Source organism: Chlorocebus sabaeus, chromosome 6, assembly GCF_047675955.1.
Source record: "Chlorocebus sabaeus isolate Y175 chromosome 6, mChlSab1.0.hap1, whole genome shotgun sequence".
Classification (NCBI taxonomy): domain Eukaryota; kingdom Metazoa; phylum Chordata; class Mammalia; order Primates; family Cercopithecidae; genus Chlorocebus; species Chlorocebus sabaeus.
In genome coordinates this window covers 18,402,602-18,422,607 of record NC_132909.1, presented here as the reverse complement: position 1 = coordinate 18,422,607, position 20,006 = coordinate 18,402,602, and the positions used below count along the sequence as shown (strand labels likewise).

General features: G+C 56.7%; 2 protein-coding genes across 5 annotated transcripts; one reads left to right on the top strand and one right to left on the bottom strand.

Moving 5' to 3' along the window:
• The first annotated feature begins 698 nt into the window (after positions 1 to 698).
• Positions 699 to 14,117, top strand: EGLN2 (egl-9 family hypoxia inducible factor 2). Of its 4 annotated transcripts, none has more exons than XR_497682.3 (7): positions 699 to 789; positions 1,864 to 2,931; positions 8,068 to 8,187; positions 8,677 to 8,813; positions 9,023 to 9,090; positions 9,351 to 9,752; positions 12,618 to 14,117. XR_497682.3 is itself a non-coding variant. In XM_007996876.3 (6 exons), the coding sequence occupies exons 2-6, from the start codon at positions 2,095 to 2,097 to the stop codon at positions 9,404 to 9,406; spliced, it is 1,218 nt and encodes a 405-aa protein (XP_007995067.1). In that variant the 5' UTR covers positions 699 to 789; positions 1,864 to 2,094; the 3' UTR covers positions 9,407 to 9,972. The 4 variants fall into 4 exon arrangements, 2 of the variants coding, with proteins under 2 accessions (XP_007995067.1, XP_037847652.1); XR_497683.3 differs by lacking the exon at positions 12,618 to 14,117 and adding an exon at positions 11,826 to 12,606; XM_007996876.3 differs by lacking the exon at positions 12,618 to 14,117 and having other exon boundaries at positions 9,351 to 9,972.
• On the bottom strand, positions 11,093 to 13,664 carry LOC140711768 (cytochrome P450 2F2-like). Its single transcript, XM_073015736.1, is given in 9 exon segments — positions 11,093 to 11,308; positions 11,516 to 11,613; positions 11,616 to 11,679; positions 11,897 to 11,999; positions 12,001 to 12,055; positions 12,221 to 12,370; positions 12,788 to 12,950; positions 13,447 to 13,531; positions 13,606 to 13,664. Coding segments are annotated over 9 exon segments (993 nt in total).
• Positions 14,118 to 20,006: the final 5,889 nt, after the last annotated feature.

Below are 20,006 nucleotides of genomic sequence, written 5' to 3'. Positions count from 1 at the left end.
TTTTTTTTTTATTTCATTTTTTAATTTTGTGTAAAGATAAGGTCTCACTCTGTTGCCCAGACTTTCCCTGGTTCTTTATTCTGATTCCCACGATTGTCCCGAGGGGGCAGGGCGGAGCGGGTCTTGAAAATACACATTGGCACAACATCCCTTCTAGTCCGCGTTCCCTTTTCTCAAGGGCATCCCGCACTTTTTCTCCTCCGTTATAAAAGATACTTATGTAAATTACTTACTGACGTGCGAATTTACATACATTTGCCAACTAACTGCGCAGCCATTTATCCATCTCACCCCCGTTCCTGGGCAGCGAGGAGGAGGAGGAGCTGACCCTGTAAATGAAGTCACGCGCACCGCGCTGCCGAACCCGGTGCCCGCGCTGAGGGGGAACGCGGGGTGGGCCTGTTCATGTAAATCACATCATTTGCGTGCTCCGCCCCGCCAACGCCACTTGATTCCAACATGCAGGAAACGCCCCCTCCCAGACCCGGCCCCTCACACTGCGATCCCCCTCCCGCGCAAAGGGGGCGGGGCGGAGGATGATGCAAATGAACCTCGTGTCGGCCACGGAGCCCTGTTTCCTTTCTCCTTGGCTGGGGGCTTGTCCCGAACTTCTTCGCCCAGCGCGGCTCAGGTCTGCGCAGGCGCCGTTGCCTCCGCGGGGGCGCGGTCACGTGCCCAACGGGCGAGGCGGGGCGGGGCGTCGCGCGCGGTGGGGGCGGGGTATGGCGCGCTGTGCGGCGCAGGGCGGCTGGCACAAACGGCGGCGCCGGGGCCGGAGGAAAAAGCTTGGTGAGGAGGTCGCGGGGCGAGAAGGGAGCGGGAGGAGACTGAGTCGGAGCCGGGGCGCCGACGCGAACAGGGCGGGGTGTGGGGGCGCCCGCCGGGGCCTGCCGGGGCGACCCCGGTAAGGGGGATGTGGGTGCGGCGCGGGGGAGGGGACGCGCGCCGGGGACGTTGGGTGCCGGCCGTTGGGGGGGTTGGGGGTGGGGGCGGGGAGCGCGCGCCGGGCGGAGGCCGAGGGGAGGGGGAGAGGAGGGGGTCCGAGCGGCCCCTAGGCCCTGTCCCTGTCGCTACTGCTCTCCAAAGTGGCCTCAGGGCCCGCCCGGGTTGGGGGCGTGGGGGTGCCCTGGAGGAGGGTGCCTTTTTCCCTCGTCCTGTCTCCGGGTGCGTGCACCCTCCTCCGTCCTTCCCTCTGCCGCCGCGGACCCTCTCCCCGAGGGCCCCTCCCTTCGGTCAGTCTCGGGACCTCCCTTCCGCCTGGGCGTGTGTCCGCCCCCGGCCGGCTTCCTCCCGTCGGGCTCGGGTCGACCCTACCGCCCCGCTCCGTCCCGGGCCCTCCCTCCCAGCTTCCCTCCGGTCTGTTTCTCTGTCTCTGGGCCCCTCATTCTCTTTGTCTTTGGACTCCCCAGTTTCCTCTGTCTTTTGACCCCCCCGCCCCCAACTCTGATTCTCTCAGAATCCCCCACATTTCTCTGTCTCTCTCTGGAACGCCGAGGCAGATCCCTCCTATTTTCCAAACTCCCTCCTTCCCACCCCTCCACATCACCCTTTTCTACTCCAGCCCTCCTTTCTCTGTCTTTGGTTACCGCGTCCCACAACCCGCACCACAGTCCTCTGTCTTAGGGTCATCTACCCAGCCTCTGGTCTCCAGCCTTTCCCTATCACTGTCCCTTGTCTGTCAGCGGACTCTCACACCTCCAGATTCTCAGGGTCTTCTCCCCGACTTGGCCTCAGGTTTTGGGGGACCTCTATAGTCAAGTCTGTACTGGTCGTCTTCCCCACTCCTGCCCATACCATCCCCTCTTTCCCTACCCTGCCTGTCTCTAGCTCCTCTCACATCCCTTTTCTTTTTCCTTTTTCTAGCCACCCTGAAGGGTCCCTTCCCAAGCCCTTAGGGACGGCAGAGGACTTGGGGACCAGCAAGCAACCCCCAGGGCACGAGAAGAGCTCTTGCTGTCTGCCCTGCCTCACCCTGCCCCACGCCAGGCCTGGTGGCCCCCAGCTGCATCAAGAGGCAGAGGAGGAGGCGGAGGAGGGTGGCACCATGGGCCCGGGCGGTGCCCTCCATGCCCGGGGGATGAAGACACTGCTGCCATGGACAGCCCGTGCCAGTCGCAGCCCCTAAGTCAGGCTCTCCCTCAGTTACCAGGGTCTTCGTCAGAGCCCTTGGAGCCTGGCCGGGCCAGGATGGGGGTGGAGAGTTACCTGCCCTGTCCCCTGCTCCCCTCCTACCACTGCCCAGGAGTGCCTAGTGAGGCCTCGGCGGGGAGTGGGACTCCCAGAGCTACAGCCACCTCTACCACTGCCAGCCCCCTTCGGGACGGTTTTGGCGGGCAGGATGGTGGTGAGCTGCGGCCGCTGCAGAGTGAAGGCGCTGCAGCGCTGGTCACCAAGGGGTGCCAGCGACTGGCAGCCCAGGGCGCCCGGCCTGAGGCCCCCAAACGGAAATGGGCCGAGGATGGTGGGGATGCCCCTTCACCCAGCAAGCGGCCCTGGGCCAGGCAAGAGAACCAGGAGGCAGAGCGGGAGGGTGGCATGAGCTGCGGCTGCAGCAGTGGCAGTGGTGAGGCCAGTGCTGGGCTGATGGAGGAGGTGCTGCCCTCTGCACCTGAGCGCCTGGCCCTGGACTATATCGTGCCCTGCATGCGGTACTACGGCATCTGCGTCAAGGACAGCTTCCTGGGGGCAGCGCTGGGTGGCCGCGTGCTGGCCGAGGTGGAGGCCCTCAAACGGGGTGGGCGCCTGCGAGACGGGCAGCTAGTGAGCCAGCGGGCGATCCCGCCGCGCAGCATCCGTGGGGACCAGATTGCCTGGGTGGAAGGCCATGAAGCAGGCTGCCGAAGCATTGGTGCCCTCATGGCCCACGTGGACGCCGTCATCCGCCACTGCGCAGGGCGGCTGGGCAGCTATGTCATCAACGGGCGCACCAAGGTAAGGCTAGGTGGGGGCCTCTCTCGAGGGGCTTTGCAGCATCCCAGTTTGGCATTCAGTGCTCTGAGCACAGTGGGTTTGGAGACAGGCTTCTGGGGGGCTTCTGGGTTTAGGCAGTTCAGTGGAGTGGGTTGCTCACTTGTGGGGACTCGGGGGGTCTTTGTCCTCCCTGTGGGCCTTAATGTGTGCACCTGTAAGCTAGGAGTTTGTCCTGGAGCCACAGTGGTTCTTGACTTTGCCAGGAACCCTCTTGAAGAAACTCATGAGAGTTGCTGACATTCACAGCATGGGCCTTGGTGGGGTTCATGGCCTCCTGGTGTCTGTCGGGGGCCCCAGACCAAGTGCGGTGGTGTAGACAGGCACACAGTTCACTTGTCCGTCCTCTGTTGCTGTCTGTCCCTGTCCGCATCCTTCCCTGTGCTCCTGTTGTCCATCCCTGTTTGCTGGCCCGTGTCTCTAGTTCATTCATCCTGTCTCCCAGGCAGGAGAAGCAGAACGGGTAGGGTGTGATGAGTGAGCCCTGGGCTGAGGGAGGGAAAGGGGTGCTGCCCGCTAGGCCCAGTGCCTGGCCCTGGACTGCATTGTGCCCTGGGTCCCTACTGTGGCATCTGCATCGAGGACAGTCTCCTGGGGCTGGTACTGGGTCGCTGCCTGCTGACCCCTGTGGAGCTCTCATCCCCATGTCTCCCACCCTTCCCCGTCCCAGTCCCTGCCATCCATTCCCCCTGTCCTGTGTGTCACTTCCTCCCTACCCATGTTTGTCTCTTCTCTCTGCCTTTATGTGTTTGTTCTTAGTCTCTTTTTCTTTTTGTTTTAGAACAGTAGTTCTTAATTGTATTTTGGAGTCTGGGTCTTTTTGAGAATCTGTCAGAGGCCACAGATCCTCTCTTAAGACAAATACTCATTTGCTTGGAGTTTCCGGGCAGTTGTCAAGGCCTCATGGCCTCCAGCTGCCTGTTCAGGAACCTGGGGTCAGGAGCCCAGCACAGGACAGTGGTCCACAGGGCCCTTCCGGCGTGCTGACAGGATCACTGTCTTCATAGGTGGTGTGGGGGCCTGGCCTTGAGTACAGGGCTTGGTGTCCTTTGGACAGGGCCCTGTGGGGAGTGCCCACTGCTCAACACAGCGATGCCTGGCTGGCCGATGGCACGGGCTGTGTTGTGCCCTGCAGGCATGAGACTGAGCTCCTGATGTCCCCTGCCTCCTCCTGCAGATCCCATCTTGGGTTCTGCCTCTGTGTGGCTTTCCTCTCAGGCTGGAGCTGGCTCAGGGACCAGGGCTCCCCTGGGGCCAAGGCCTGTTTCCTCCCCACCCCAGCTGGAACTTGTTCTACTTCCCTCTCCCTCCCGTTACTTGATAGCTGAGCCAGAGCCGGCCCCTCCCTGGGCTTGGCTCCTGCGGGCAGGATCAGTGGCCTCCCTGGCTCAGCATCTTCACACCAGGTTGGCTGTTGTCCTCGTCAGGGGGAGACCAGAAGGGCTGAGTGGCCCAGATGGGACACTGCTCTGAGCCTCAGTTTGCTGATCCACGGAACAGGAAAACCAGGTTACATCTCCAGCGAGTCTGTGGCAGTTTGGGGTGGGGAGAGTAGAAGGAGAAGATCTCTTGTCTTTTTTTTTTGAAGACAGAGTCTTGCTCTGTTGTCCAGGCTGGAGTGCAGTGGCGAGATCTCGGCTCACTGCAAGCTCCGCCTCCCAGGTTCATGCCATTCTCCTGCCTCAGCCTCCCGAGTAGCTGGGACTACAGGCGCCCACCACCTCGCCCGGCTAATTTTTTGTATTTTTAGTAGAGACAGGGTTTCACCGTGGTAGCCAGGATGGTCTCTATCTCCTGACCTCGTGATCCGCCCGCCTCGGCCTCCCAAAGCGCTGGGATTACAGATGTGAGCCACTGTGCCCGGCCGGATCTCTTGTCTTTTGGCGCCTCTGGTGCCCACCTTCCAGGGGGTTGGGGACGGGGCCCCAGCGAGGATTAGAGAGGGGAAGTGTTTGGACCTTTTTAGCCCTAGGTGACCCTAATTGTCCTAGGGAGGTAAGGATAGGCCAGGCTGGACTGGGAACATAGGGGAGGAGCCGTCCCCTCCCCAGTGAGAAACAACTCCAGGCTTTTCTGCTTTTAGAGGGCGCCATCTGGACTCTGCTGGACTCCAGGGTAAGGCTGTAGGGTGCTGAGGTGGGCCACAGCAGTTGCCGTGGGGACATGGATCACCAGTGTGGCGGGCTAGAGCCAGTGGGAATCTGCTTCTTAGTCGTTCTTAGTGGAGCTCCTGTGTTCTACCTTCCCCCAACTCCTTGACTGGGGACAGGTGCTCAGTTGACCTGTAGTTGGGAGAGAGTTGACTCCCACTGGCAGCAAGGGCCACCAGAGGGGACCCCAGGGAGGGTCCACCTTGCTTGGTTTACTCCTTGAAGAGCAACTTGGAGGTGGGACAGTCACAGGCTTCTGACTGGGGTGTGTGTGTAGTGGTGTTGGGTCTCTTGGCAGGCCCATTGTCACCAATAGCCTTTAAGTCTTTAGTCTCCTGGCCCTGGTCCCACCTGCCCCTCCCCTAGGTGGGAGGGGTTGAGAGCAAGTTTCCTGAGGCCTTCCCGTGAGGGCAGGAAGTAGATACTTTCCTTGGGGCCAGAGGATGCTTTCACCCCCAAGGTGTGTATATGTGGGGGAAGGGTGGGGCCCTAAAGAGCAGGTTCCTGTTTCTGCATGTGTCCTGTGTGCTTGGTGGGAGGTGCTGTGTGAGAATGTGCAGGACAGGAGGGAACACAGCAGGGCTGGGGTGCAGAGGAGGCCCAGAGCAGTGCGCTCAGTTAGCAGGTACTGATGGCACTGGGCACTGGGGAGACTGACGTGGCCCCAGGGGCTTCGCTGTGGCTGCCTTCCAGGCCAGTACTAGGTAAACAGGTGCCTGTGCTGATGCCATGTTGCTAGGAGTGGAATGGACAAAATCAGCTGGAGTACTCAAGGTGACCCTTGGCCTCTGAATCCTGAATAACAAGGAGGGTCAGAAGGGAGAGTGTCCCAGGCCGGTGCAGAGGCCTTGTGGTGGTGATGAGCTCAGCCTGTTGAGGCACGGAGCGGAGTGATGGGAGTGGCACATGAGGTTGGGGGCCTTTGAGGCTGTGGCTGGGAATTCGTATTTTCTTGGGATGCAGCGAAGACCTGGAGAAGAGGGGCTCTGGCTGCTGTGTGGGGAAGGATTGTGGTGGAAGAGGGTGCAGCACTGGACCCCTTCCCTGTCACCCATCCACGTGCATCATCAGTGTAATCTCTGATTGGATTCCTAACTGGGGAGGCCTTGCCCATCTCTAGTCAGTAACTCACTGATTCCAAGCCTCCTGGGCCATGGCCAAATTCTTCTCCCAGTGAGGTGGTTGCTCAGAGTGTCGACCCATCTACAGGGAGTGAGCAGTGCAAAGAAGGTGCCCCTTCCTGAATCTTGAGGTGTAAGGTTTTTCCTGGGGGCCTTCTCACTAATTGTACTCTGGTGCTGCCAGAGAGAAGGTTGTCAGCTTCCCACTGCTAGGTGGCCGTAGATGGTGGCAACCGTCTCTTTCCAGGGCAAGGTCTGGTGGACGAGGGTGCACATGGTTAATGCAGAGCAGCTTAACATCCACCACAGAGGGTGAGCCCTGGGATAATGTGTTGGGAGGCGTCCTGGGGAGAGTGAGGATTGAAGCAGCCCAGCCTGCCGTGGTGTGCGTGCTTGGCAAGCATCCTGTTGTGGCAGAAGCCACTGATGTTTGATCATGAATGTTTATCTTGGGGCTGTCTTGCTGGGCTGGGCCCATAGGTGTAGCTGAGCATTCATGGGGAGCAGATGCCAGCAGAGTTGTACCAGGGCGGAGAGGTCCAGACAGATGGTCCAGGCTGGGGAGAAGCTGAAGGGTCTTTGTGCCAGTCCTCCCCTTTTTGTCTGCTACTGCAGTGACTTTGGGCAGTGGTAAGACAGGGACCTGTTTAAATTTTTAAATGGCATTTCAGCCTGTGCTCCATGTGGCAGGCACTGTGCTGGCTGTCTTCCCAGACACTTGTTATCTTGTTCACTTGTTCCACAACAACCTGTGAAATAGCCGTCAGCTCCATTGGATCCATGAACGAGGAACCTGAGACCAGGAAGTCACCTGCCTGATGCCACAGCTCCCGTGGCAGCACTGAGACTTGAACCAGGGAATTGGGTCTGCAGAGGTGGCTGGGCCATTTCCTTTACCTCTCAGCCACCTTTCTGCCAGCTCCCTGATGACAAACATCCCGGGGCCCTGGCTGCAGCATGGTAGGGCTGGGTCTGGGGAGTGGCAACTGTCAGACAGAGGAAAGAACCCTGTAGACAGAGAAACCAAGCCCTGTTAGGTCTCCGGGGGATGGGGGTCCAGAACCTCCCAAGTTATGTTCTCAGAGGGGTTAATTGCTACTGCTGTAAACAGAGCAGGTGTTTATTACCCCTGTTGTACACATCAGGCAGTTGAGGCCCATTCAGGTGATGGATCTGGCTAGGGTTATCCAGCAGATTATCCTTGGCGTTGGAATTAGGTCTCACTTTCTATTCAGACTGTAGGTTTTGGCTCCTGTTCGGATGTCTATGGGACAGATAATTTAGTGGGGATTCTTTGTAATCCAGGGCAGCAGTTCTCACATTGCTGCATGGTAGAATTACCAGGGAACCTTTACCAATTTCAGGCCCTTCCTTAGACCAGGTACATCAGAGCCTCAGAGCCTCAGAGCTCCCCAGGGGGTTCCACTCCACAGCCAAGGGTAAGAATTCCTGGTCTAGGGCTGTGAGGCCACCTCCTTGCACACCTGAAAATGTTTAAATTGATATTATTCTGAAATAGCTGAGGTAGGGTTTGGGACATCTTGAAACAAATCAAACCGTCTGTTACTAATTGAGCCCTAGCTGGTGCCAGGCCCCAGGTATGTGTGTGGGAGGGAGTGGGCTCTTGAGACCCAGGAGCTGAGGTTTCTGATGGACTTGGAGATGGGATTTTGGCTGAAAATGGAGAAATTCTTTTGGGGCAGGCACTTGGAACCCTTGACCCAAGGAATACAGGGCAAGGAGGGGTGGGAAAATAGGTAATTCATGGCTGCTTCTCTAAGATGTGCCTGCCTAGCCCCAGTAAACCTACCTCCCTCCATTCCTGCCAGGCCATGGTGGCGTGTTACCCAGGCAACGGGCTCGGGTACGTAAGGCACGTTGACAATCCCCACGGCGATGGGCGCTGCATCACCTGTATCTATTACCTGAATCAGAACTGGGACGTTAAGGTAGGGGTGAGGGCGAGGGTGGGGCTGGGGTCAGGGCTAGGGCTGGGGCCGGGGCAGGTGGGGCTGGAACCGGGGTAGATGGGGCGTGCATCCACTCCATTTTCCACTCTCAGCCCAGATTCTGGCATTCTCCTGTTCCTCTTCTCAGCACACAGCCAGGGGTGCAATCTGCTGGCTCTTCCTGGGAAATGGCACCTCCTCCTCTCTATCTGACTGTGTGATGGGAACTCCCCTCTTTCCGGGAATGGTGCTGTCTGCCCAGCCCCACCCGGCCTTGTAATGAACACTTTCCCCCTTTTCCTGTCTTTAGTAGCTTCCTGCCCATCTCCATGGTGATGCAGACTCTGGGTTGTCATTCATTTTGAGAGCCCGAGGGGTGGGAGGGAGTGATGCGGGCGGACGCTGCGCCCCCTAGTGGGCTCCCGGGTGCCGTGGGAGGCAGCGGCTCCTGGCTGGACTGGCCAACCTCATCCTGTGGCCTGCCCCCAGGTGCATGGCGGCCTGCTGCAGATCTTCCCTGAGGGCCGGCCGGTGGTAGCCAACATCGAACCACTCTTTGACCGGTTGCTCATTTTCTGGTCTGACCGGCGGAACCCCCACGAGGTGAAGCCAGCCTATGCCACCAGGTATGACCTGTACTTCTGGGGATGCACCCAGGTGCTCCCCCCGTGACAATGTCCTGTCAGAGCCTCAGAGTGACTAGGGAGCAACCAAGTACTGAGAGGGGGCCTAGGGGGGAGCAGAACCGGGTGGCTGAAAAGGATGGCCTCCTAGCATGTGTGGATATGGTAGCTGGAATTGCAGAAAACTGATGTCCAACCATCCTGGTCCCCAGGTACGCCATCACTGTCTGGTATTTTGATGCCAAGGAGCGGGCAGCAGCCAAAGACAAGTATCAGCTAGGTACCTGCTTCCCTCCCTCCAGTCCTTCGTATTCCGTGGGCCCTGTTGGGCCTCACGCCACCCCATCCCCCTCATCAGCCTCTTGTTAAATCTCACCACTCATTTTTCTTCATCTCTGCCCACCTTCCTTAGCCCACTCTTCTGGTACCCCAACAGGAGCCCCATTTCTTCCTGGTCCTCTCCCCATTTCCCCAGGTTTCCCTTGGCTTTTTTGTCCCTCTCCTGATGACTCACTGTCTCCTGTCCCCTCTCACCCCCAGCATCAGGACAGAAAGGTGTCCAAGTACCTGTATCACAGCCGCCTACGCCCACCTAGTGGCCAGTCCCAGAGCCGCATGGCAGACAGCTTGCCCTGACTTCAGGAGAGCCCTGGGCCTGTATTGGCTGCTCCTTCCCTGCCACCGCTGCTGCTTCTGACTTTGCCTCTGTCCTGCCTGGCGTGGAGGGCTCTGTCTGTTGCTGAGGACCAAGGAGAAGAGACCTTTGCTGCCCCATGATGGGGGTTGGGGTTGTGACCTGGACAGGGGGCAGCCTTGGAGGCAACCGTTACCAACTGAAGCTGGGGCCTGGGTCCTGCCCTGTCTGGTCATGACCCCATTAGGTGTGGAGAGCTGGGAGGAGGCATTGTCACTTCCCACCAGGATGCAGGACTTGGGGTTGAGGTGAGTCATGGCCTCTTGCTGGCAATGGGGTGGGAGGAGTACCCCCAAACCTTCTCACTCCTCCAGCCTGGAATGTGAAGTGACTCCCCAGCCCCTTTGGCCATGGCAGGCACCTTTTTGGACTGGGCTGCCACTGCTTGGGCAGAGTAAAAGGTGCCAGGAGGAGCATGGGTATGGAAGTCCTGTCAGCCAAGAAATAAAAGTTTACCTCAGAGCTGCACATACCTGACTCCATCTGCAATTTAGGGCCTTTATTGACCAAGGAGGGTATGGAGGTTTGAGGGCCAGTGAGCCCACTACAGTGGAACCTGACCTTAGCAGGCCACTAGCTGGAGCTGGAAGGCTGGGGGGACACTGCCCAGGCCAGTGCACTGCAGGTGAGGTTGATCATGCCAGGGTTTACCACAGGGAGCAGGCGGAACCTCTGTAGGGTGGCTGTAAGGAATAGGAAGATCTCCAAGTGGGCCAGGCCTGCGCCCAGGCACATCTGCTTTCCCGGGTACACGGGTGCTTAGTGAGCACCATGCACCCCAGAGCTGGTCCAGGCTGGTCCCCTTCCTCCCCTGCCCGCACCTGAGGCAAAGGGCATGAAAGGGTCATTGCCCTGGAACTTGCCCTTGTCCAGGAAGTTGGTAGGGTTGAAGCATTCTGGGTCTTTGAATTGAGTGGGGTCAGTGTGCAGTCACAAGCAGGGGAATCACAAAGGTGCCCTGGGGGTACGTGCAACTAGGTTTACCTGTGGGCTTGGTGAGCATGTGTACCTCCTCCATTCAAGGCCCTTTTTAAAAGCCCAAGGGAATAGGCCAGGCAGGTAGCTCACACCTGTAATCCCAGCACTCTGGGAGGCCGAGGAGCATGGATCACTTGAGGTCAAGAAGTTCGAGACCAGCCTGGCCAACACAGCGAAACCTGTCTCTGCTAAAAATACAAAAATTAGCCAGGTGTGGTGGCAGGTGCCTGTAATACCAGGTATTTAGGAGGCTGAAGTGGGAGAATTGCTTGAACCCAGGAGGCGGAGGTTGCAGTGAGTGGAGATCATGCCATTGCACTCCAGCCTGAGCGACAAGGCGAGGCTATCTTAAAAAATAAATAAAATCAAAAAACAAAAACAAAAACCGAAGGGAAGGCAGGCCTGCTATCCTGCTCTAGGAGTAACTGATTGTGCTTCAGTTTGCACAGCGCACACCCATCGATTCTGGCTGATCTCGGAATACACCTCATGCACCCGGGCCCCGCACAGGATTCCCAAACTCAGTGGGCACCTTTGGGCAGACAGTGGCTGTGCAAGTGGGTGTCGAGGGTGAGCGCGGTAGCCCCAGCGGCACCACGCTGATGAAGCACTAGATCTGGAGCAGCACTGCGTTGGTGTAGGGCAGTCGTTGGTGGTCGTCTGGGCTTGGGGCGCGCCTCCACCCTACTACAGGGTCCAGCTCCTGCACCTTGGCCGGGGCCGGGGTAGGCTGTGAGCTGCGCACTTCCAGGACCCTCCAGCCATCCCCAGACCGCAGCCTCCCGTTCTGGGTCTCTCCAGCTCGCAGACCTGCCACCTCTGGGTACTTAAGCAGAACGAGGAGTCCATAGCACAGGGTGGTGCTCGTTTCGGTGCCACCAAAAAAAAGGTGCGTCATCATTACTGACGTCTCCTGGAAGTGGCTCTCTGGGTCCTGCTGTTACTGTGGGCAGAGGAGACGCGCTGCCGCGTACCAGGCACCTGTTAGTGGGAGGCATGGATAGAGTTTAGGGAGCTGGGAACCACGCCTTACCCATCTGGTCAAGCAATTGATGAAATCGCGGGGCTCCGCCGGCTGCCGCATCTGCCAGTGTTGTTGGATTTGCTCAGAGATGAAGACCCACAGCTCCGAAAGTTTCGGAAGATTCGGCGGTGCCGGCTTGGGAGCCAGTCCATGAGGGACGGGGAAATGTACATCTGGAGAGACAGGGTCTCAACAAGGGCCCTGGACAAGGCCACTAGGTCTTAGTTTCCCTTCAGGGAGATTGGACCAGGACATTGATATTGGGGGTTCTAGAACTCTTCCAAGAATCTAACTGCCCCATTCTAATGATCCACTGTAGGTAGGTCTGTGTACTCGGGATTTGGCATAAGGCTGGACGCACAAGGGAGAGACTGTGGCCGGCCCTCTCACCTCGCCCCATCTGGAGCTCGTGATGCGGAAGTTGTCACTGAAGAGGTTCAGGAGCCTCAGGAACTCCGGGTCCCCGTAGCCATAGCAGTTCCCGAAGACAAGAACAGATAACATTGGATACAGCATTATCTAGTAGTGGCACGGGGTCAAACGGGGCTCCTGGGGGTAGGAACAGGACAGTGGTCATAACGCATGGTCCTGCCCCCAGCCAGCCCCATGGGCTTACTGGCTTCCTTCCACCCAAATACCTTCCCGTGGCCGCATCTTGGCAGTCCAAGGGTCACTCCCACACCAGGCCCTTCTGCCCTCCCGGCCAGGCCGCACCAATGGTGGCTTGAATTTCGTCTAGCAGACAAGACGCTGCCTCCAGGACATGCGCCTGGATGGTCCGTGTACCTAACCCCAACTCCTTCAGCGCTCCAACTGCAAAATTGCGCGGTGTCCACCAGCGCGGCCCGTTAGAAAACAAGATTCCTGTGGTAGGGACAGGAAAGGAGGCGGGCCCGGGAGTTGGCCACGCCCCATCCAGGAAGCGCCAGGTCACTGGCTACATCCCTTTCGGGGCCTCCGACTCCTGCGGCCGACTTCCTGCGCTTTGCTTCTTTACCAGACCTCTAAGTGCCCTATCCACACATTGGCCCCGCGTTTGCTGGGCTCGATTGCTGACCCAGGCTGGCTCTCGGGCTTTGACTCTTAGGCTCTTCTCTCCTCTTGGCTGCAGGATGAACCTCGATTCGAACCTTACGCTTTAGCGCCGCCGCGCCCTCTCTCGGCCGTTTGCACCTCATTAGCTGGAGTCTCTATTAGGCCCCGCCCCCATTTGCCCGTCTCTACCGTTTACGGGCCCAGCCTGAGGTGTGCAGGCCGGCACGGCCAGCGCCCGGGCCTCACCGTGTCCGCGTGTGAAGCGTTCGAAGACTGCCATGGACCCGCGGCGGGAGAAGGCCTCCGCCTGTAGCACTAACGCGTCCCGCAGCGCTGCGTAGCCGCACAGCACCACTGCAGGGCGCGGGCCCAGCTGCACTGTGAACACCGGGCCCCAGCGGCCGGAGAGCTACAGGGAGCCGGTGCTCAGCTGGTGCCCATCGGGTTTCTCATCGGAGCCCTCGCCCCCAGCTCTCTCTTCCTTCAGACTCAGGAGTCCTCGTCTCGGGCCCTCATTCTTCAGGCCCAGGAGTTCAGATCCCCAGCTCCTTCCTCCCTGAGATCCAGGAGACCAGGCCCCCACTTCCTTTTTCCCTTGGGACCTAGAAGTCCAACTTCCCAGCCTCCTGCACCCTCAGAGTCGGGCTTTTGGGCCCTCAGTACTCAGCCTCCCCACCTTGAACCAGGGGAACAGACGCTCTGCTCCCCTCTTCCCACAACCTGATTTCCTGCTCTGGGCTCCTTCCTTACCACCCAGTGTCCCGACCCCAAGCTCTCCACTCCCTAGTCTCCTTTCCTAGAACTCAGGAGTCCGGAGCACTCATCCTTCCTGTCCTTCCTCAGGGTCTCAGAGTACAAGCCCTTAGCTGTCTTCATTCAGGAGGAGTTCTAGTCCCCAGCCCCACCTCCACGGATCCAAAATTCCGTTCCCCGATTCTTGTAGGGAATGGAGTGCGTGGTCCGTGCCTCCGGACTGCAGCTGCAAGTTCCCTAGCAATGGGAATGGCCTGGGCCGGGGAGGTAGGGATCCTCGCATCTGAGCGCGGCACCCACCCTACCCCCACCGCGCCAGCGCCAGCACCAGAAGCCACAACAGCAGCGCTGCAATACCCGTGATCATCATGGCTACAATTCACGCCTGGACCTCTATTTGATTTCCAAAAGGTCTTGGGTGGAGCAGGGGCGGAGACCCGACGTGGGAAGAGTGGGCGTCTCTGGGCTGCTCATTCCGTGGATTCCCCAACCAGACATCTCCACCCTGCCTCCAGCCCTAGTGGAACTGTGCCCTGGCTCCCCATCTCCGGCCCCCAGCCCTAGTGGAACTGTGCCCTGGCTCCCCCTGGCTTTTTTTGTGTGTGCCTGCCTCAGCCTGCCCTACTTAGCAACTTTCGTGCACTAGCATTTTCATGTCAACACACCTGGCCAGCAGGTGCAGCCTCCTGAGTCCCTAGCACCTCTGAGTCCAATTTACTTGGCCTGCAGGTGTGTATTCCTCAATCTCCAGGCCACCTCTGGGCCCCCTGAATGCTGTACCCTGGACCTCTGATTCCTAAATACACACTGACTCTCAAATACACTTCTTCTTCTGTTTTTTTTCTTTTTCTTAGAGTTTCACTCTTGTTGCCCAGGCTGGAGTGCAGCGGTGCGATCTTGACTCACTGCAACCTCCACCTCCCAGGTTCAAGATTCTCCTGCCTCAGCCTCCCGAGTACTTGGGATTACAGACATGCACCACCAGGCCTGGCTACTTTTTGTATTTTTAGTAGAGACGGAGTTTCACCATGTTGGCCAGGCAGATCTCAAACTCCTGGCCTCAGGTGATCCGCCTGCCTCGGCCTCCTGAAGTGTCGGGATTACAGGCCACTGTGCCTGGCTCAAATACACTTCTAAAGACACCCCTGACACTCCTGTGCTCTGTGCCTGTGATTCCTAGGAGCTGACACCTGAGCCCTTGTCACTTCCATTGTTCTCGGGACCCTGTGTGCTACGCTTGTTCCCCAAGAGGGGGCAGACTCAGGCCTGGATGGGCCAGGGCTGGGGTGGTGGGAGCAGTGAGGTTGGGGCTGTATTTGGAACAGACTGTTCAGGAATGTGGTCCACCCTCCTGCCTGCCCCTGCTTGGCCAAATCCAGCCTTCCTCCGAGTGTCTGGCACAGGGCCCAGACCTGGGGAGGTGGGGGGACTGTGCAGAGCCTAGGACTGGCATTGTCTCTGGGAGGGTCTCTCTTGTGTATCTCTGTTTCATCTCAGTCTCACTTGCTCTCCCCCTCCCCCCCCTTTCCCTTCCCTCTTTTCTGTCTCTCTCAGAGTCTGGCTTGTGTCCCCCAGGCTGGAGTCCAGTGATACAGTCATGGCTCACTGTAGCCTCTACCTCCTGGGATCAAACAAGCCTCCCACCTCAGCCTCCCAAGTAGCTGGGACCATAGGTGCACACCACCACGTCCGGCCAATTTTTGTATTTTTTGAGGAGACAGGATCTCATTGTGTTGCCCAGGCTGGTCTCCAACTCCTGGGCTCAAGCAATCTTCTGCCTTGGTCTCCCAAAGTGCTGGGAGTATGGGTGTGAACCAGCGCACGCAGCCTCCCTCACTCTCAGTCTCTGTGTTTCTGTGTTCATCTCTCTCTCTCCTCTTTCTGTCTCTTCCCATCTCTCTCTTCTCTCAGTCTCTGCCTGTTTGTGTCTGTTTTCTGTCTCTCTTTTCAGTATGTCCGTGTCTTCCTCTCTCTGTATCTCCCCCAGTCTGTGCTTCCCTTTGTCTCAGCCTGGCACTTCTGCGCCTCTCCTTATGTCTTCAGGGTGTCTTTCTGCATGTTGACCCCCTTGTACCTCCATATTCTGTCCTGCCCTGTCCTGGGTCTTCCTACCTGTCAGCCTTTCTGGAACCTGGTGACTGACAGGGGTTGTGGGGCAGGGCCCCTGCTCAGAGCTGCTGACTCCACGGACAGTGGGGAGTGGCGGGGCACGGTAAGCAGCATCCTCCCCCAGCCCTACCCCACCCTCTGTGACAGGCTTTAATGGATCCTCTTTATCGGAGAGGGCCTCTGGCTCTCTCCCCAGCTCCTGACTCTTCCTCTGTTTTGCTTGGGTGGGCTGTCCTCCAGAACGTCAGCTCTTCTAGAGCAGGGATTTTGTCTGGTTCGCTTCTGTATCCCAGCGCTTAAAATAGTGCTCAGTACAGCAGTAGGCGCTTAGTACGTATTTGTTGAAAGAATGTCCAATTTTTCTTCCTCCCTACTTCTCTTTGTTTTTTTATAGAGACAGGGTCTTGTTAGGTTGGCCAGGTTGGTCTTCAACTCTCGGTCTCAAGCAATCCTCCTGCCTCAGCCTCCTAAAGTGCTAGGATCACAGGCGTGAGCCACTGTGCCCAGCCTCTTTCTTCCCTCCCCTCCCCTCTTTTCCCTTTCTTCTTCTCTCCCCTTTCATCTGTCTTGTTCTGTTGCCCAGGCTGGAGTGCAGTGACACCACAGCTCACTGCAGCCTCGACCGCCTGGGCTCAAGTGATCCTCCCACCTGAGCCTCCCAAGTAGCTGGGACTAGAGGTGCGTGCCACCATGCCTACCTAATTTTAAAAATATTTGTAGAGACCAGGTCTCATTACGTTGCCCAGGCTGGTCTCAAACTGCTGGGCTCAAGTGATCCTCCTGCCTTGGTGTTTCTATCTCTTTGTAATTAGACTGGATTTCTTTGTTTCTCTCTGTTTTCCTTTTCTTCCCTTTTTCTTTTTCTCTCAGGTCTCTCTATCTCTCTTCATTTCTGTTCTCTTTATTTATCTTTGTTTTAGGGTCTCTGTCCTTCCTCTCTCTGGACATCGCTGTCTTCCCCTTTTCACAGTGGCTCTCTTTCTCCTCCCTGTCTCTGTTTTCCAGGATCTCTCTGCCCTCCCTGCGTATCTGTCTCTTCCTCTTCCTCTCCAACTCTTTTCAGTGTCTCCACGTGTTTTTCTCCATCATCTCTCTCTGCCTGTCTTTCTCAGGACCTCTGAGTCTATTTCTCCCTCTCTTCTCCCACCTCTGTGTCCCTGACTGGGCCCTGGGACCGACCCTGGTCAGCCTGTGATGGGAACAGCATTGGGATTAAAGAGCTGACATCTTAATCCCCACATGGGGACCACCTACAAGCCTCACTCCAGCCAGCCCCATGCTCAGCAGAGCGTGTCCCAGTTTCTGCATCGCCTTGGGGAGACCCCATTCAGGGTAGGGCCTCCCAGGCCACCTCCACTGATGGCTGAGGGGCCAGTTCCACTTTGCCTGAATCTGGCTCGATGTGCTTTGGGACGCCTGCCCAGCAAGAACAGCCACTGCCAGCAGGATGTTAGGGTATTAGGTCGGGTCCCAGGTTGGGAGGGTACATGCCTGGGGTTGCTATCCTCACCCCAAAGGGGAGAGTTTCAGTGAGCGGGTGGGAGGGCCGAGTGCAGTGGTTCACGCATGTAATCCCAGCACTTTGGGAGGCTGAGGTGGGCAGATCACTTGGGGCCAGTAGTTCAAGACAAGCCTGGCCAACATGGTGAAACCCCATCTCTACTAAAAATACAAAAATTAGCCAGGCACAGTGGTGTGTGCCTGTAATTCCAGCTACTCAGGAGGCTGAGGCATAAGAATCACTTGAGCCTTGAAGGTGGAGGTTGCAGTGAGCTAAGATCGTGCCACTGCACTCCAGCCTGGGCAACAGAGCAAGACTGTCCAAAAAAAAAAAAAAAAAAAGAAAAAACAGAAAAGAAAAGAGGGGGTGGGGATTGAGGGAGAGAGCCTCAGTCCTCGGAACTCCCACTGTCGTTGCTCATCTGTCTTTCTCTGGTCATTTCTCTGTTTCTTTCCATTCTCTCTCTCTGGATTCCCCCTGCCTCCCATTTCTTAGTGTCTGTGTTTTTCTGCTTTTCTCTGTATTTAATGGTGTCTTCCTCTTTCTTTCTGGGTCTCTTACTTGTGAATTAAAAGGTAGTAGTTAGAAGTACAGTGTCTGAGTAGGGCATGGTGGTGTGCACGGGTTGTCCAGAATTTTGGGAGGCTGAGGCTGGAGGATCACTTGAGGCCAGGAGTTCGAGACCAGCCTGGACAACATAGTGAGACTTCCTCTACAAAAAATAAAAATAAAAAAATTATCGGCTGGGTGCAGTGGCTTACGCCTGTAATCCCAGCACTTTGGGAGGCTGAGGCGGGTGGATCACCTGAGGCCAAGAGTTCGAGACCAGCCTGGCCAACATGGTGAAACCCTGTCTCTACTAAAAATACACACACACACACACACACACACACACACACAGAGAGAGATGGGTGTGGTGGCAGGCACCTGTAATCCCAGCTGCTCGGGAGGCTGAGACACGAAAATTGCTTGAACCCAGGAGGTAGAGGTTGCAGTGAGCTGAGATCAAGCCACTGCACTCTGGCCTGGGTGACAGAGCAAGACCCTCCCTGTCTCAAAAAATAACTCAAAAAATAGGCCGGGCGCGGTGGCTCAAGCCTGTAATCCCAGCACTTTGGGAGGCCGAGACGGGCGGATCACGAGGTCAGGAGATCGAGACCATCCTGGCTAACATGGTGAAACCCCGTCTCTACTAAAAATACAAGAAAATTAGCCGGGCGAGGTGGCGGGCGCCTGTAGTCCCAGCGACTCGGGAGGCTGAGGCAGGAGAATGGCGGGAACCCGGGGGGGGCGGAGTTTGCAGTGAGCCGAGATCGCGCCACTGCACTCCAGCCTGGGGCACAGAGCAAGACTCCGTCTCAAAAAAAAAAAAAAAAAAAAAAAACAACTCAAAAAATAAACATAAAAGTAATTTAGCCAGCTGTGGTCGTGGTGCAACCTGTAGTCCCAGCTACTCAGGAGGCTAAGGTGGGAGGATTGCTTGAGCCTAGGAGGTTGAAACTTCAGTAAGCTGTGATTAAGCCATTGCATTCCAGCATGAGAGACAGAGTGAGAGCTTGTGGAGAGAGAGAGAGAGGAAGAAGAAGAAAGAAGAAGAAGAAGAAGAAGAAGAAGAAGAAGAAGAAGAAGAAGAAGAAGAAGAGGAAGAGGAAGAGGAAGAGGAAGAGGAAGAAGAAGAAAAAGAAGAGAAGAAGAAGAAGAAGAAGAAGAAAGAAGAGAAGAGAAGAGGAGAAGAGGAGAAGAAGAAGAAGAAGAAGAAGAAGAAGAAGAAGAAGAAAAGAGAAGAGAAGAGGAGAAGAGGAGAAGAAGAAGAAAGAAGAAGAAGAGCAGTGTTTGTAACCTCGGAGTCTGAATTTAGATCCCAGCTCTGCCTGTGTCTGTATGATCTTGGGCAACTCACTTCACCTCTCTGAGCCTCAGTTTGCTCATCTGTAAAAACGTGATAATAATACTGCTTTGTGGCCAGGTGTGGTGGCTCATGCCTGTAAATCCCAGTGCTTTGGGAGGATGAGGTGGGAGGATCGCTTTAGACCAGGAGTTCAAGACCAGCCTAGGCAACACTGCAAGACTCTGTCTCTACTAAAGATTAAAAAAGCCGGGCGCGGTGGCTCAAGCCTGTAATCCCAGCACTTTGGGAGGCCGAGACGGGCGGATCACGAGGTCAGGAGATCGAGACCATCCTGGCTAACACGGTGAAACCCCGTTTCTACTAAAAATACAAAAAACTAGCCGGGCGTAGTGGCGGGCGCCTGTAGTCCCAGCTACTCGGAGGCTGAGGCCGGAGAATGGCGGGAACCCGGGAGGCGGAGCTTGCAGTGAGCCGAGATCGCGCCACTGCACTCCAGCCTGGGTGACAAAGCGAGACTCCGTCTCAAAAAAAAAAAAAAAAAAAAAAAAAAAAGATTAAAAAAAAAAAAAAAAATTAGCCAGGCACAGTGACTGTAGTTCCAGCTACTTGGTGGGCTGAAGCAGAAGCAGGAGGATCAGTTGAACCCAGAAGTTCAAGGTTGCAGTGAGCCTTGAATTGTGCCATTGCACTCCAGCTTGGGCAACAGAGGGAGACCCTGCCTTTAAAAGAAACAAGCAGGCCAGGCGCAGTGGCTCACGCCTGTAATCCCAGCACTTTGGGATACCGAGATGGGCAGATCATGAAGTCAGGAGATCGAGACCATCCTGGCTAACACGGTGAAATCCTGTCTCTACTAAAAATATAAAAAATTAGCCGGGTGTGGTGGCAGGCGCCTGTAGTCCCAGCTACTTGGATGGCTGAGGCAGGAGAATCACTTGAACAAGGGAGGCAGAGGTTGCAGTGAGCCGAGATCACGCCACTGCACTCCAGCCTGGGTGACAGAGCAAGACTCTGTCTTAAAAAAAAAAAGCCGCCAAATCAAACCAAAGCAAAAAATACGGCTTTGCCTCATAGGGAGACCTAAATGAGGCATTCAGACAGTGTGCAAATAGGGAGTGTCATTTAGTGTCAGTATTTGTTCCTTCTTAGCCTCACTTTCCCCTGCTTCCATCTCTCTACAGTGCCCTGCAGCTCTTGCATGTTCTCTCTGATCTCTCTCTGCTGGCTCCTCCTCCTCCTCCTCCTCCTCCCCT